The 13,089-nt window shown below is 45.7% G+C and overlaps 1 protein-coding gene across 3 annotated transcripts; it reads right to left on the reverse strand.

The window, feature by feature from the left end:
* Nucleotides 1–301: 301 nt before the first annotated feature.
* On the reverse strand, nt 302–6,162 carry LOC100842389 (BTB/POZ domain-containing protein NPY1). Of its 3 annotated transcripts, none has more exons than XM_003578086.4 (4): nt 5,717–6,162; nt 3,625–3,694; nt 1,545–2,711; nt 302–1,259 (listed from the first exon to the last, which is right to left on the reverse strand). In XM_003578086.4, the coding sequence occupies exons 1-4, from the start codon at nt 5,776–5,778 to the stop codon at nt 705–707; spliced, it is 1,854 nt and encodes a 617-aa protein (XP_003578134.1). In that variant the 5' UTR covers nt 5,779–6,162; the 3' UTR covers nt 302–704. The 3 variants fall into 3 exon arrangements, with proteins under 3 accessions (XP_003578134.1, XP_024319333.1, XP_010238175.1); XM_024463565.1 differs by lacking the exon at nt 5,717–6,162 and adding an exon at nt 4,067–5,680; XM_010239873.3 differs by lacking the exon at nt 5,717–6,162 and adding an exon at nt 3,787–4,047.
* Nucleotides 6,163–13,089: the final 6,927 nt, after the last annotated feature.

Genomic DNA, 13,089 nt, shown 5'->3' on the forward strand with positions numbered 1-13,089 from the left:
CAATTCTTCTTTCTTAAATTTAAGATTTGAATTTTAATGTGATGCCGTTAGGGCTGAATGCCGATGGTAGAGTATTAGAAATGGACTAGTTGAATTTCAAGAGCTAACAGCTTACCAGTTTATTCATCCCTCTGAAGAGAATTACATGTCTACTAGAGATTTAGGGGAGATTTAGTGTTGTCAAAACTGCCAGTTTGCTGGTTCGGTAAGATCGTACAAGACTTCCAAAGACATTCTGATTTCAGATGACAAAATCAGTTATCTAGAGAGGCCCTGGTGCACATCAGACATCAAAATGAAATACGTACATAATTCTGCAAACATTGCATTCATCTTTCTTTCAAAGCACAGTGTCTTGCAATCTGGCAGTATTCTGATTACACCAGAACGAGTGTTTACACAGATCTCATGAACCCTTTTAACCATGTTCTGGAACATTTCCAAGAACCCTAGCAGATCGTTCCTCTAGTTTTTTTAGGGAATCTTTCCTCTAGTTAAGATTACACTATGGTAAGCAACAACTTGGATAACCATACAGAAAGCAGCAGATTGAACTGCTTGCACTCCTCCCCTATACTTTCTCTTCATTGACAGAGCAAGGAGAAAACAAAAATGATGTGATGAGCATCAGCTGATAACTTCTCTTTTCTGTACAACCTAACCCAAAGCTAAACTAAAACAAGAGAAGAAAAGGTAAGAGAACGCTATGAAACAGAATATCTTCTGTTCCTAAGAGGGGGGAGAGGAGATGGCTTCACTTCCGTGGGCTTTGCGGTCAATGGCGGGCTCTGCGAGCTACCTGACGTCTCTGAACCTTTGCCATGTTCCCCATGCCCCTTGCTGCTCCACAGCTTGTCAAATATCCTCCTGGACCGCGACTGCAGCAGGAGGCCTCCAAGCTGATCTTTGAAGCTGTGTCTGCCTCCCCTGAGCTCACTGTTCCGGTGTTCACCCTCTCCTCTTGTGCTTAAGCTTGTTATTTGCTTATTCAGCTTGTTCGGATGCCTGGGTATCCTCCTTTCGCACTGCTCGCTTTGTTCCTGCATAGGCTTTGTGCAAGCATGCTCTCCACTGTCAGCTAGAGTTAGTGCGCTGCTTGAGCCTGCCCTCAGCTGCTGGAAGAACAGGACTTGCACCACCACCCGGAGTGGCAATCGATCATTTTGTGTGGCGTGTACGCATGCATCAGCAGAAAGCTTCTTGACATCAATCAGACCACAAATCTTCTTCTTGTCAGCTTTGCTTATGTTTGGATGTTCCTGGTCAGAAAGAAGTAAATGATCAGGTACAGTATGGTAGCTACAGGTGATTTGCGAAATCTCCTTCCATGCTTAAACCAAAGAAAAACTATGTTTATGACTTGTAAGTTTATTATCAGGTAGGAGAAATATCAGGTGAAAACCATCGTTGTCATTATCATGCAAACTGTGAGAAAGCAGCCCATGAGCCCATCAGATATGCATTCATGGTACAGTAGAATGACTATGAATACTGAGAGCAATCATTGAGCATTAATTTAGGTGTATCAAGTGCTTTGAATGTACCTTGAGATACGCATCAACCGCGGAGTACAAGCTGTCATGAACAGGTCTAGCTGCTTCTGGCACCGATGTAGCTAGTTCTACGAAGGAAGACAATTCAAGGTCTGGATCTGAAGCTACTTCAGATAGGTAGCCATCAACCAACTCGCCTAAAGCCAAACTGGATTCTTGCTCAAAGTTGAGTTCAATCATTTTTTCATCAGATTTCTCAACAAAATCACCATTGTGAGACAAAGCGGTTCTCGCAACAAATCTCTGGACAAGATTATGGACCAACCGAACATCATGTGTACCATCACTGGGTGAAGCAGCAGGTAGCAAGAGATCTTTAACCGAAGCTTTGTGCAGCTGGAAACTTATCCTTCTCATGAGCTCCTCCTTCACATGATCCCCAGCTCCAACTAATATAGAAACTTTCAACAGTTTCAGGAGAAACCTGCAAGAGCAACCTGAGGTCTTATCTGACGGAAGCAACCATATTATGGTCTCAACCAAGCATTGATTCCTTCTCATGTAATCATCAGCGATGAGAGCATCGTAAGAGTCTGGCAACCATCTAACTGCGTAGACTTTAAGGGCTTCTCCTATCAATTCAGGTGACATTCTGCCCTTGGATTTGATAGCAACCATAACTCTCTTGTAGAGATCAACATCCAATTCACATAAGTCCTCAACCCACCAGTCTTTGGGAGCTACTGATGTTTTTCCTGCCGACTCAACTATTTCAGTGCAAGCTACTCCTTTCTTGTTATAACTGTATGACCAGGATACATTGGCAGGATCAACAGATGTCTTTGAAGCAATGGCATCGATACATCTACCGATAACCTTTAGCTCCTCGGACCAAGGTAACAGTGCCTTTGCGCTCTGAAGAACAATGATTGAGTCTTTCCAGCTCCGGAGGATGCTGGAATTTATAAAGACCTCAATTTTGAATATCAAGTTCCCCTTATCCATATCTTCAGTCATTCCAAGGTACTCCGCTGCACATCTTGCTGCTACAACATTGTGAGGACTGAGGGTGACAATCATCCCATAGCAGAATTTTGAGCATATTTCAAACGCTTTTGCTCCACCAGGAAAGTCAGCTATGTGGACCTCATCGGTCCCCTCTTCAGTAGCGTTAAGAATTAACCTTTGAAGCTTGCTGCTCTTGGACAGAAGGGGAAACTGCAAATGCAAATCAACACAATCATAAACTTTCAGTCGTGTATGACAATCACATACTGCTATGAAATGAGTTTAAATAAGAACATTTATAAAATGCAGCGAGTAAACTTTTTAAAAGAAGATCCAGCATTGATTACTGACACGTTATGTGACAGAATGACAAGCACATCCTAAAAATGATAAAGCTTGTATTACGCTGATACTGTCAAGATATTCTTTCCTCCAGCAGTGTTTGAGGTTCAATGATTGACACTGGAAGTCTAAAACAATCCTATAATTTCACCAAAACCTAAAAATCTAACTCGTGGCCTGGTTAATTAATCGTAAAAAATTACTGGCACTGATATTAAGTACATAAGTGTTCCATACAGATTGATATTTACCAAATTCGGCACCTTTTCGTAACACATATCACTGTATCCAAGCTATAAATTGTCCTTGAAAAGAAATAAAAGTCACAAGGTCACTCTAAGGTGGTGTTTCGTTGAAACATGGTAAGGTAACATGAATAAAATTGCGATGGGATTACTGGGGACTTGGTAAAGCATTGGGCTATTTCTTGATTTGTTTGGTCGGAGGAATAGTTATGGCAGTCGATTAGAACATCAAAAAGACAGTGGAGGATGGTATTAATCGCAAATGCATATTAATCGCACCAAACATTATCAGTATGGAAAGAGATGGCCCAACAACAATCAGACGTAAAGCATGAATGTTGATACTGCTCTACACTTAACGGTAAGACAAGGAACCCCGACAGTTGAACATTCTGTGTCCCAAGATACAATGTAGCGCATGTCTAGCAACACTGCCTATACTTCCAGCACCACTGTCATTATTTCTAGAAGAAAATATAATGCTTAGATTTAACTTTTAGTACAATTGTGGAATACTACTAGTACTAAACACTGACCTTGTGTAAGTAGAATCTGACTTCACTGACATGCACAATAACATCTGTTGGCAGGTCAGAGGCCACATGTCTGCGTGCACCAGCAAAAGCTTGTAAGCATATCATATTCAGAACAGAACAGAACAGAATAGAAAAATAGTTTGTAACTGTTTGTCCAGATACCAGAAATACTAAGATATGTCAGCAAGAAAATAACATTTCGCACACAGACAATTTCTACCAGTAGTTCTTCTACCCGCTAACACTCACGAGGTTAAACCTGCAAAATCGCAAATACCAACTGTTTTTTTTACGCAACACATACAATCTGTGGACAGACTCAGAACAATGTCAAAACTAGTCTGAATCGAAAGGCTGCCCAAGATTAAGACTGCGCAGGCAAGGGTATCCAAACACATGACAAGAAAAATACACACGGAAGCTTATCTTGAGCTGTAAAGACCTCTCAAAAGACCTGCACAGCCCACCAATAATGCAGGAAAACATGCGGTGGCTGTTAAACTAGACCGCGCCGCTCGCTTTCCGGTTATTCCAGTTCAGCAAAGGGAAGAGACAGACCACTAGAGTGTAGAGTTGGTGAACAGGACACGTATACATGCAATCTTCTAGTCTCTGTTTCATCCAGTTGACTGGCTACAAAAGCATTCTGCCACAGGATTCATATGTCTTTTTATCACTGGCACTTTGCATTCAGAAAAATATACTGGATTGGTTCCAAAGACAAGTCGTGATGAAGCAACTCGCAATGGATTCTTTAACTGGAGGGAAAGGCGAACTCTGATCAATGATTAGAAAGATGGGGAGATGGCAATCGCTTTCTTCCTTCCTTGGTAATAAATTAACCCTGCTAGCTTTAACCAAGTTGTCCAAAACAAACAGCAAGACATAGTGGAATCTACCATATAATAATAGCACAGTGAAGCGCAATGCTCTCCTAACACTCAGATCTAGTATTATGCACTAGACTTATGCTGTAAAGATGTGAGAAAACAAGTACAAATTCAGGTTTAAAAGGCATGAAAGAAAGTCATACCCTTTAGCCAGCAAATGATGTAGAACAATCAAGTTCAAACACACCCACAACACTAACGGGTACCAAGAAAATCAAGATCAAAGAAAAAAAATAACAATGAAATACATTTGGCTCAGTTTAATGACCCACATGATGAACCACATTACAACAAGAGTGGTTAAAAAAAATTATTCAGAGCATTCCCCATCACTGTAAACAAAATCGTATAACAGCTAGCATAGAAGTAAGATCACGACAAGGAGAGATACAAACAAGCAACTAATCCCAAGAGAAACAAGGAATGCCAGCGCAAGATATCAGTACGAAAAACTCGGTTCAACCACGGATCCAGTTCAGAAAACAGCAGAGAAACCACACATCCCCGATACATAAAAAAAATTACACAGAAGACTCAAGGGACAGAAAATGGAGGGCATGTGCGCCTTCCATGCCGTAGCCCTAGAAAAAGAAAAAGGAAAATGGAGGGCATAAACTGATAGACAAAAACAAAACACGTCGTAGCTCTTCCCAAGAAGGCAAGAACCGATAGTCAACTCCCAGGCAGCTTGAAATTAAAGAGACATACTATCGATCGAACAGGGAACTTAACCAAAATCCAAGTGTAATGCGAGGAGCAAATGCAGGAGCAAGGCACAAGAAGACAAAAGAGATTGGTTATTCAGTAATCACGAGTCCAAGTAAGAAGAACATGCTGCAAGAACACCACATATGCCAAACAACCACCATTCTGAGAGCTGTAGCGTTCAGTATCTCACAAAACTCCCCAAACACAGAGAACATCCCCTGAATGAGGCTACCCAACGGAACACACAGGTTTCATTTTGTTTTGCTTTTCTTGCAAAAGATCTCTCCAGAAGCTAAAGAAGATGAGATATTTGGCGTAATCTAACCGGGAAAAGCTTGGTACACCGAACAGGCAAAGGAAGGAAGAAGAACTTCCGGCATGAACCGAAGAAGCAGCAGCTACATCCTCGCAACGTCGAGGAACCAAGCAACAAGCGGAATGGGAAAAGATCACGGTTTGAGGCTAAAGAATGAGGGAGAGGACGAACGGCTCACCTGGCGTCGGCGGCGCTGGACTGAAAGGCGTCCGGCTTGGAGCCGAGCTTCATGAACTTCATCTTCTCTTGCTCTCGCTCAGTGGAGCCTTGTTCTCCTTCCCATGCACGCCCCGACACGGTTCGAGAAGCAGCGGGAAGCAGAAGCGCGGACGAAAGGAAACGAACAGTACAGGAGGAGGAGCAAGAGAGACGGGGGACGCGGTTGGTGTGGGGGGGAATTAAACGCGGCAATTAAGAAGAAGGGGATATGGAAGGAGACGGAGGAGGAGGAGGAGGCGCCAATGATGCCGTGGCGTGTGAATCATGGGTTATTATTAACTCCTCCTCTCTCTGCTCTGCGAGCTGCGACTCTGCCTGCCAAAGCCGCCCTCCCTCTGCTTGCAATGTCAATGTGGAGTGGAGGATGGTCTCTCTCGGTAGACTATGGCTCAGCCTTTCTCTCTCTGCTTCCGTCCGTGCATCCCCTTTTCTTCACTTCAACGCACTAACAATGATAAAAATACTCACTTACCAGCTGCTGCTACTGGCAGCGCACCATACCGCGAACCCTTTTGTCGCAGCGCAGCAGGCGTAAAACGACTTTTTTGTAAGAGAAAAGGCGTAATGTTTTCCCAAGTGATGGTATTTGTATACTGTTCTTTACTCACACGATTAGCTGGGTTTTTAGTCTTTTGATGCCTCAGGGTGCGCCTGCCCTTTTTACATCGGGTGGGGGTGGCACGGTCCTGCCGACTGCCGTGCAACAGAGGGAGAGTCTGCAGGCAGCGTTTAGAATAGCACAGGTCGTTTTCTGTGTGCGGCGCGCTTCAGAGCTCAAAGGAGGATTAGGAGCGCCGAGGAGAGGGAAACGAGCGTACAGATTATGCACAGTGATGTGACAGTACTATATCCGTTCTTCTCTGCAGTGACGATGTACAGGTATCAGTATATATATAAAAAGTCCTTTATCTGTTATCTTCTCTCTCTCTGATCTTCCGAATATGTTTTTGAGCTCTTTGTAGTTCAGATACCCATAGCCCCTTCAAACTAGCAAGTCGACGCCCTTGGGATTTTTAATCGGCTTCATCACCCGCGCGCCACGCTCGATGGCCACCTTTTCCCATCCTTCTCTCGGCTCCTCATCTACCCGTGCCGTCGATCGGCCACGTTCTTGCGCGTACCGATCGACGCAGAAAAAGAAACACCCGCTCTCTGCCGCTAGCTAGCTACGGAGTACTGCCACGCCGCGCGCATGGCCGTTGGCATGATCCGTCCATGTGTCCGACTCCCGCGCCGCAAGCTCACAAAGAGAAAGAAGCTAGTAGAATTTCGTTGGTCCAAACGGCTGGCCGGTGTGTCAGGATCACCGCCTCGCTCTGCTGATCCTGCGTGCATCGTTACGTAATCATGCACCCATCGTTAGTCAAACCACGGAGGCGGTTAGCTTTTGTGGCTTTGCCTAAGCCAGGATTAGATATGCTAATACTTTGTGCATCAACTGGCCGTGTGGAAATAGGTACATCTCTCTCTCACCTTGTATTTTTGAATTTAAGGTACAGCACATGTTGAATGAATTGGTGGTTTCTACTTATATTTAACCTCAGAAGATGGCGTCAGAGCCGACGTCTTTCAGGTTTGAGATCGTTGCCCTTTGGGGTGACGGTATTAACAACAAATCTTTAGTTGTAGCATCAAGGGCATGTACAATGGTCGGTAAGACTGTCTTATTTTAGGCATTCCACGTCAATCAGAAAAGACAACAAAACATGTTGTACAATTGGTTATCTCTTAATTTCTATCTTAGAATTAATGTTTAGATGAATAAAATTAACTAAATAAATGCTAAGAAAAGGTGAAATCTAATAAAATGGTAAATTTGTCTTATCTTTGCCTTATCATTCTTGTGAAGAGATATAAGAGAAGGCTTGTGGTTTTTTTTCGTTTCTCTCTCTTCCACATCAGATTTTATCCTATGTGGCATCGCTAAGAGAAGGCTGACGTCACCCCATTGTACACGCCCTAACCATACGATCTTTCCAAAGTTAACTACCGCTTGAGAGCTTCGCACCAAACCAATTGACCCTTCTTCAACATCGTTGATCAAAGTGAAATGCGATGTTTGAGCAAAACCGTTATAGTACTAAAAAAAATTCAGGCCATATGGTATAATTTGTCCCTCCAGCCAAAAAAAGATATACTCCCTCCGTCCCGAAACAAGTGAGATGCCAATGTTTGTCCGAGCTAGACGATTTCTCATCTCCTTATGGGATGCGTCACTGCTAGCTACGTGTGGCACTGCATGCTAATCAATTCCTTGTAGAAGAGCGGCAACTGTTGTGACCCTGACCTTTTTAGTGCATTTGGAAGCACAGAAACAAGGTGTTCTTTGAGGAGGGATTTGGCTAGCGTCAATAAGTTCTTCATGGCGATCAAGACGGAAGGCAACCGCTGGTTCCAGGCAAAGCTATTTTGATAATACTATCTTTGGTCAATTTAGCGAGGACAGGACAGAGTGGAGAGAGTCTGGCTAGTGCAATATTTACGAGTTTTCTTTGGGCATTTCTCTGCCCCGTAGCCTTCTTTCTCTAATCGGTTATCCTCTAAAAAATACTAGCATGCAAACTTGCTTAAGTGAGGTCCCAAGTCGCAACGGCCAACATTACACCGGTGGTACAACAATTTCGCGTTCCACGCATGCCAAAATGATTCTTTTTTTGAGGGAATGCCAAAATGATTCTTGAGGACCCTGAATATATAGGCCAAAGTTTGCTTTCAAGGAGTTAATCAGCATGCGCATCATTAACCGCTAATGATTGGCTTATTGTAGAAAGGTAACATCTCACTGTTGTTGCAAACCAAAGATAGGTATGGTGCATCTCTCGGTCAGCTAGCAGCGGCTAGAAAGGACGTCGCGAAACGTAAATGCGTATGTAGCCATCCTAACAAAATAGAAAGCCCAACTCCTTGATTCCTTTTTGCACTTAACATGATGATACGTTAGCCATTGAGTAATAATGTTAAGCTATAAGTTGCGGCTCAAATGATTACAAAGTACTAGAATTAATGTACTAGTATCACTATGCATGCACAGGTGTTTGTCACGAGCTCGTAGAGCACACTAACGTGAAGCAAAGCAAACATTATTAGAGAGGAGTAGAGCACACTCACGAGCTCGACACGGGAAGAAAAAAAACTGCGGTGCGAGATGTTGCCATTATTAGAGAGGAGTAGAGAAGCAAGCACGACGGCAGTTCATTGACCAGGATCAAGGGTTTTCAAACCACCGATCGAGCCCCGTGACACGTTATTATTATGATTCTCTCTGGTCAGGGCCAGGTTAAACTCCCCTTTTTTTTACAGGATAGAGCCGAGTCTGTTAAACTAATTTAATCCCAGAGCGTATGTACTGACGGTGATTTTCTTCTACGTGGTACTAGTAAGTGGTTTGTTGTCCACGGAAATACCCTATTTGTTTTTTCATCACAGAAGTAAAACAGAAACTGATTCCCACTTGTAACCGCCGCCCAGGCCGACAAGCGGAGGACACAACACACCGGTTGGTCCCTTCCACATTCACTTTGCCCAAACCGGACTAGGAGTAGTCGTCGAGCTGACTAGACACGCTCCGCACAGTCAACCAACACGCGAACGTGCGTGTCAACCCTTGTCTAACCAATTTGGAATCCCAGGCAGTGCAACTTGCGGCGTCCTGTAATTCCATGACCTGTTTAATCCAACCAACCAAATCCGCAATTAACTTCCTGGCCCGGTGATGCCGATGATAAATCCTTTTAGCCAGGGACACACAAAGACAACACAAGTGGAGCAGGAGTGGATCGTGTGGTGATATGCCTCGGATTCGCTGGGTGCGCTCTGCTCGGCTTTCCCGGCCCCTGCTGCTGTACCTGCGTGCCTCGGAGAGCTGAACGGATGAATTGTTTTTCGTGTGTCCAGTACCGGGCCGGGCCTCGGAGGGCGTGCGCAGAGTTGCTTTCTTCACGTAGAAGCCAGAGCATTGATGGCCGTCGCGTGGTGCTCTCTGCGGTACGCGCGCTACTAGCTGAGATGAGATCACCCCTCCCTCCCCCCACTACAGGGCCTGTCTCCTTTTCCTGTGTCCAGACTCCAAAACAGAGGCGAGCCAACGCTGAAAAGTTCTGCTCGGCGCCATGGTGCCGACGTGCCGTGCCGTGGTTTACTTGGTCGACCGTACGTGCGTCTCTCCCGTGTATCTCCGGGAGAGGAGGTGCTAGCTGCTCCGGTTCCAAGTTTTCGGGTCGCTGTGGCCGTGTGGGGTTCGAGAGGCGGTGATTTTACGTCACTGGAACGTGGACCCGGTCCCAGTTGTCAGTGACCATAAACTTTTAAGTCAGAATCTAGGATGTGTCTGATGCTAGCCAAAAGGTTCAAAACACACCTTACCAATTTTTTGCTCATGACCAAAATTTTGGTTTTTGCTTCGATTGCATGCAGTAATTTGGCATGCCAGTGTCTTTAGTTCATTTCTGTTGGCAATTTTGGCCAACTCATGAGCCATCAAAAGCTTCACCAATCTTTTGACTAGCCAAATGTTGACGAGAATTGGCAGAGAGCAAGAGATGGAATAAACCAAACACATCCCTATTTTCATTTGCAAGGCCCCGTATGGGGTTCGAAGGTTTTGCTGCTGTGGAGTTTGACAGTACACTAGTTCTTTGCAATGAATTGAGATTAGTCCTTAGTTTCTTGCTTCTCACGAGTTCATGAAGCAAGGATTACAATTGAGTGAGTTCAGTTTGGCATTGTGGTGGATTATCATAATTCTGTTTTTTTTCACCTGTTTTTCACTATTTTCATGTTTGGTTTTCTACTTTTGTGTGTATTTTTTTACATCAAATTATAAAATAAGTTCATCGCAGCACAGTTCAGTAATGCCAAACTGAGCCTAAGTCTGTTGCAAACTTTGTGCTTGAGGGCTCGTCGAAATTGAACATGCACCTTTAAATCTTTAAAATTGACACCTTGTACTCTCCAATTTGGGTCATTGGAAGCTAAAATGTGATTTCTAAATAGGGATTGCAAACGTGGCATACTAAAATCCCACGACTTACCTTCAAATTCTGACGAGCTCTACAAACACAAGATTTAAAACAGACTTTACCCTCGATTGTGACGAGCTCTACAAACACAAACACAAGATTCAAAACAGACTTTACACGTCATAATTGAAGGTCCATCTTCTTCTCCCTCTACCTGCTTCCAATCTAGTGTAAGACGGCAAGCTAGTCTCGATGTGCCCATCAAGCCAGCGCGCGCAGAAAGGTGCGTTGTCTCGAACGTGGCGACCTATCTCACGAGGCCGAGGCCGATCCATCTGAGTATCTGACCATCTACGGAGAGCGACCTTAGCTGGGGGCCAGGCCTGCCCTTGGATATAGACAACCTAAAGCATCTAGCTGGCTGGCGCCCTAGCGGGAACAGCAGAAGCCGCTGTAGAGAGTTTTCGACCCGATCGAGAATTCGAGACAAGCGGCAGCCCACACGATCGGTTCGTGCGGCGGTCACTCTTGCAGCTTGGGAGTTGGGACGGGCTAAACCGGTCGATCGGCGCCGTGTGTTGGATGGGGCGCCATGCCATGCATGTGATCCCCCAGCGCCCCCACAACCACAACGACCGAAACCCCCGTCCCGTCCCGCGTGAGGTGACATGGATCGATCTGCGTAGATTGTCGCGGAACAGCAAAACGCTAAAAGGGTGTCACGAAGGCAGGTTCAGCGCTCCGCTGATTCGCGGCAGAACCCGGCGGGGGACCCCTGATCGACATCCCAACGTTCTGGCCGGAGCTAGCATATCATGCATGGTGCGGTTCAATCCACAGCTTCCCTGTGCGTGTCCAGTCCAGCCAAACCAGTACCTAGGCAACCCTTGTTAGCTTCCCTTGCCGTTTTGCATCGGAGAAAGTGCAAAGGCAACTGAGACCAAGCCAAACCGAACCGAACCGAACCGAATCATCCCCTGGCGAGACACATGCACTTGGGCTTTGGGCAATGATTGCCGGGTTAAAGTGCAGTAACCCACCCGGGCCGGTCAAGCTCGGGGGCGGCGTTGGGACTCGATGGCCTGGGAGAGGCGCGCACACACACACACTCGATGATCCTCTGTTTCTCCTCCACTCTTCCATGATCGTCTCCACCAGGTTTGGCTGCTGGGTTTTCAGATAATAAGGATGCCATCGCCGTCCGGCATCATGAGCAATCATGCACACGCACCCAACACCCATGCCCATGGAATCTCGCAGGTCTCGTCATCGGTCACGACTAGCTAGCTCGCCTCCTGTCATTGCTCGTCACTGCCGCCTCGGCCTCCATATATCCTTTGTTCGTCGAGAACATCTCGTACAAATAGCATTTCTTTTCTGATGTGTGCTGGTCCATGATTGCGTAGGAGGATCTAGGTAGGGAGCGGATCCGGCGGGCAAGCGTGCGTGATTGATTGATTGCACGAATCATATCCGTCCGTCCGTCCGTCGCATCGCATCATCTCGCGAGTATATCGACGGCAGACAGCTTCCTCGTCCTGTCCACCCTGTCACGTGACTGACGAGACCATTGAGAGCACTAGTAGCCGGGCCGGCCATGATAGGCACACGGTGACGGTCACCAAGTAATGTCGCAAAAGGCTCGGCGAGTATATGACATGAATGGAGAGATTACACATATGGTGTAATGTGCATGATGCCATGATAGTTCTACTACTAGCATACTTTAAATGCAACAATAGTGCAGCTAAGCATTTTTTTTTAGTAGGAATCGAATCTGATTTTGATCATGTCAACTGAACTTGTCTAGCCGGCCGTCATCTCTTCTTACCAAGTCATTTGTGGATTATTTGTTGATTCCTGTGTAAAAGACCTTTTTTTCTATGTTTATACGTTTCTTCGTGCGGCTCTCCAATGTCTATCTTTAGCTTGTTTCTACTTTCTCGGCGGGTAACGATTGATTTGCTACTTCTGATGTTTGTATGCAATTTGCTACTACTGGGCCAAAGTGGGCTCGTGGACGCCGAAGCTGTGCACGCGTGACATGCTGCGTTAAGCAATGGCTGCCATGCATTAAAAGGCCGTCGGACTGCTTTTTCCACGGACTTCTTTTAATGCCCACCGGGCTTTCCGTGCCGGGCAGGTCCGATCTGTGCCCGGCGCCGTGCTTGGACCGAGAGGCTGCTGTTTGGGGCCGGGCCGGCCCGGCACCTTTAAATCGGGGTTCACCGGGCCAGGCTCGTTTAACCTGAGCTGGGCTGGCCCAATGGCCATCTATAATCTGGATCGGTAGGAGGCATCGGCAGGGCCAAAAGAAAGAGAAAGGAAAGATGGGCCAAAAGGGTTAGAAGATGGGCCAACAAGAATCTAGGAG

The sequence above is a fragment of the Brachypodium distachyon genome, chromosome 4 (genome assembly GCF_000005505.3).
Source record: "Brachypodium distachyon strain Bd21 chromosome 4, Brachypodium_distachyon_v3.0, whole genome shotgun sequence".
Lineage (NCBI taxonomy): Eukaryota > Viridiplantae > Streptophyta > Magnoliopsida > Poales > Poaceae > Brachypodium > Brachypodium distachyon.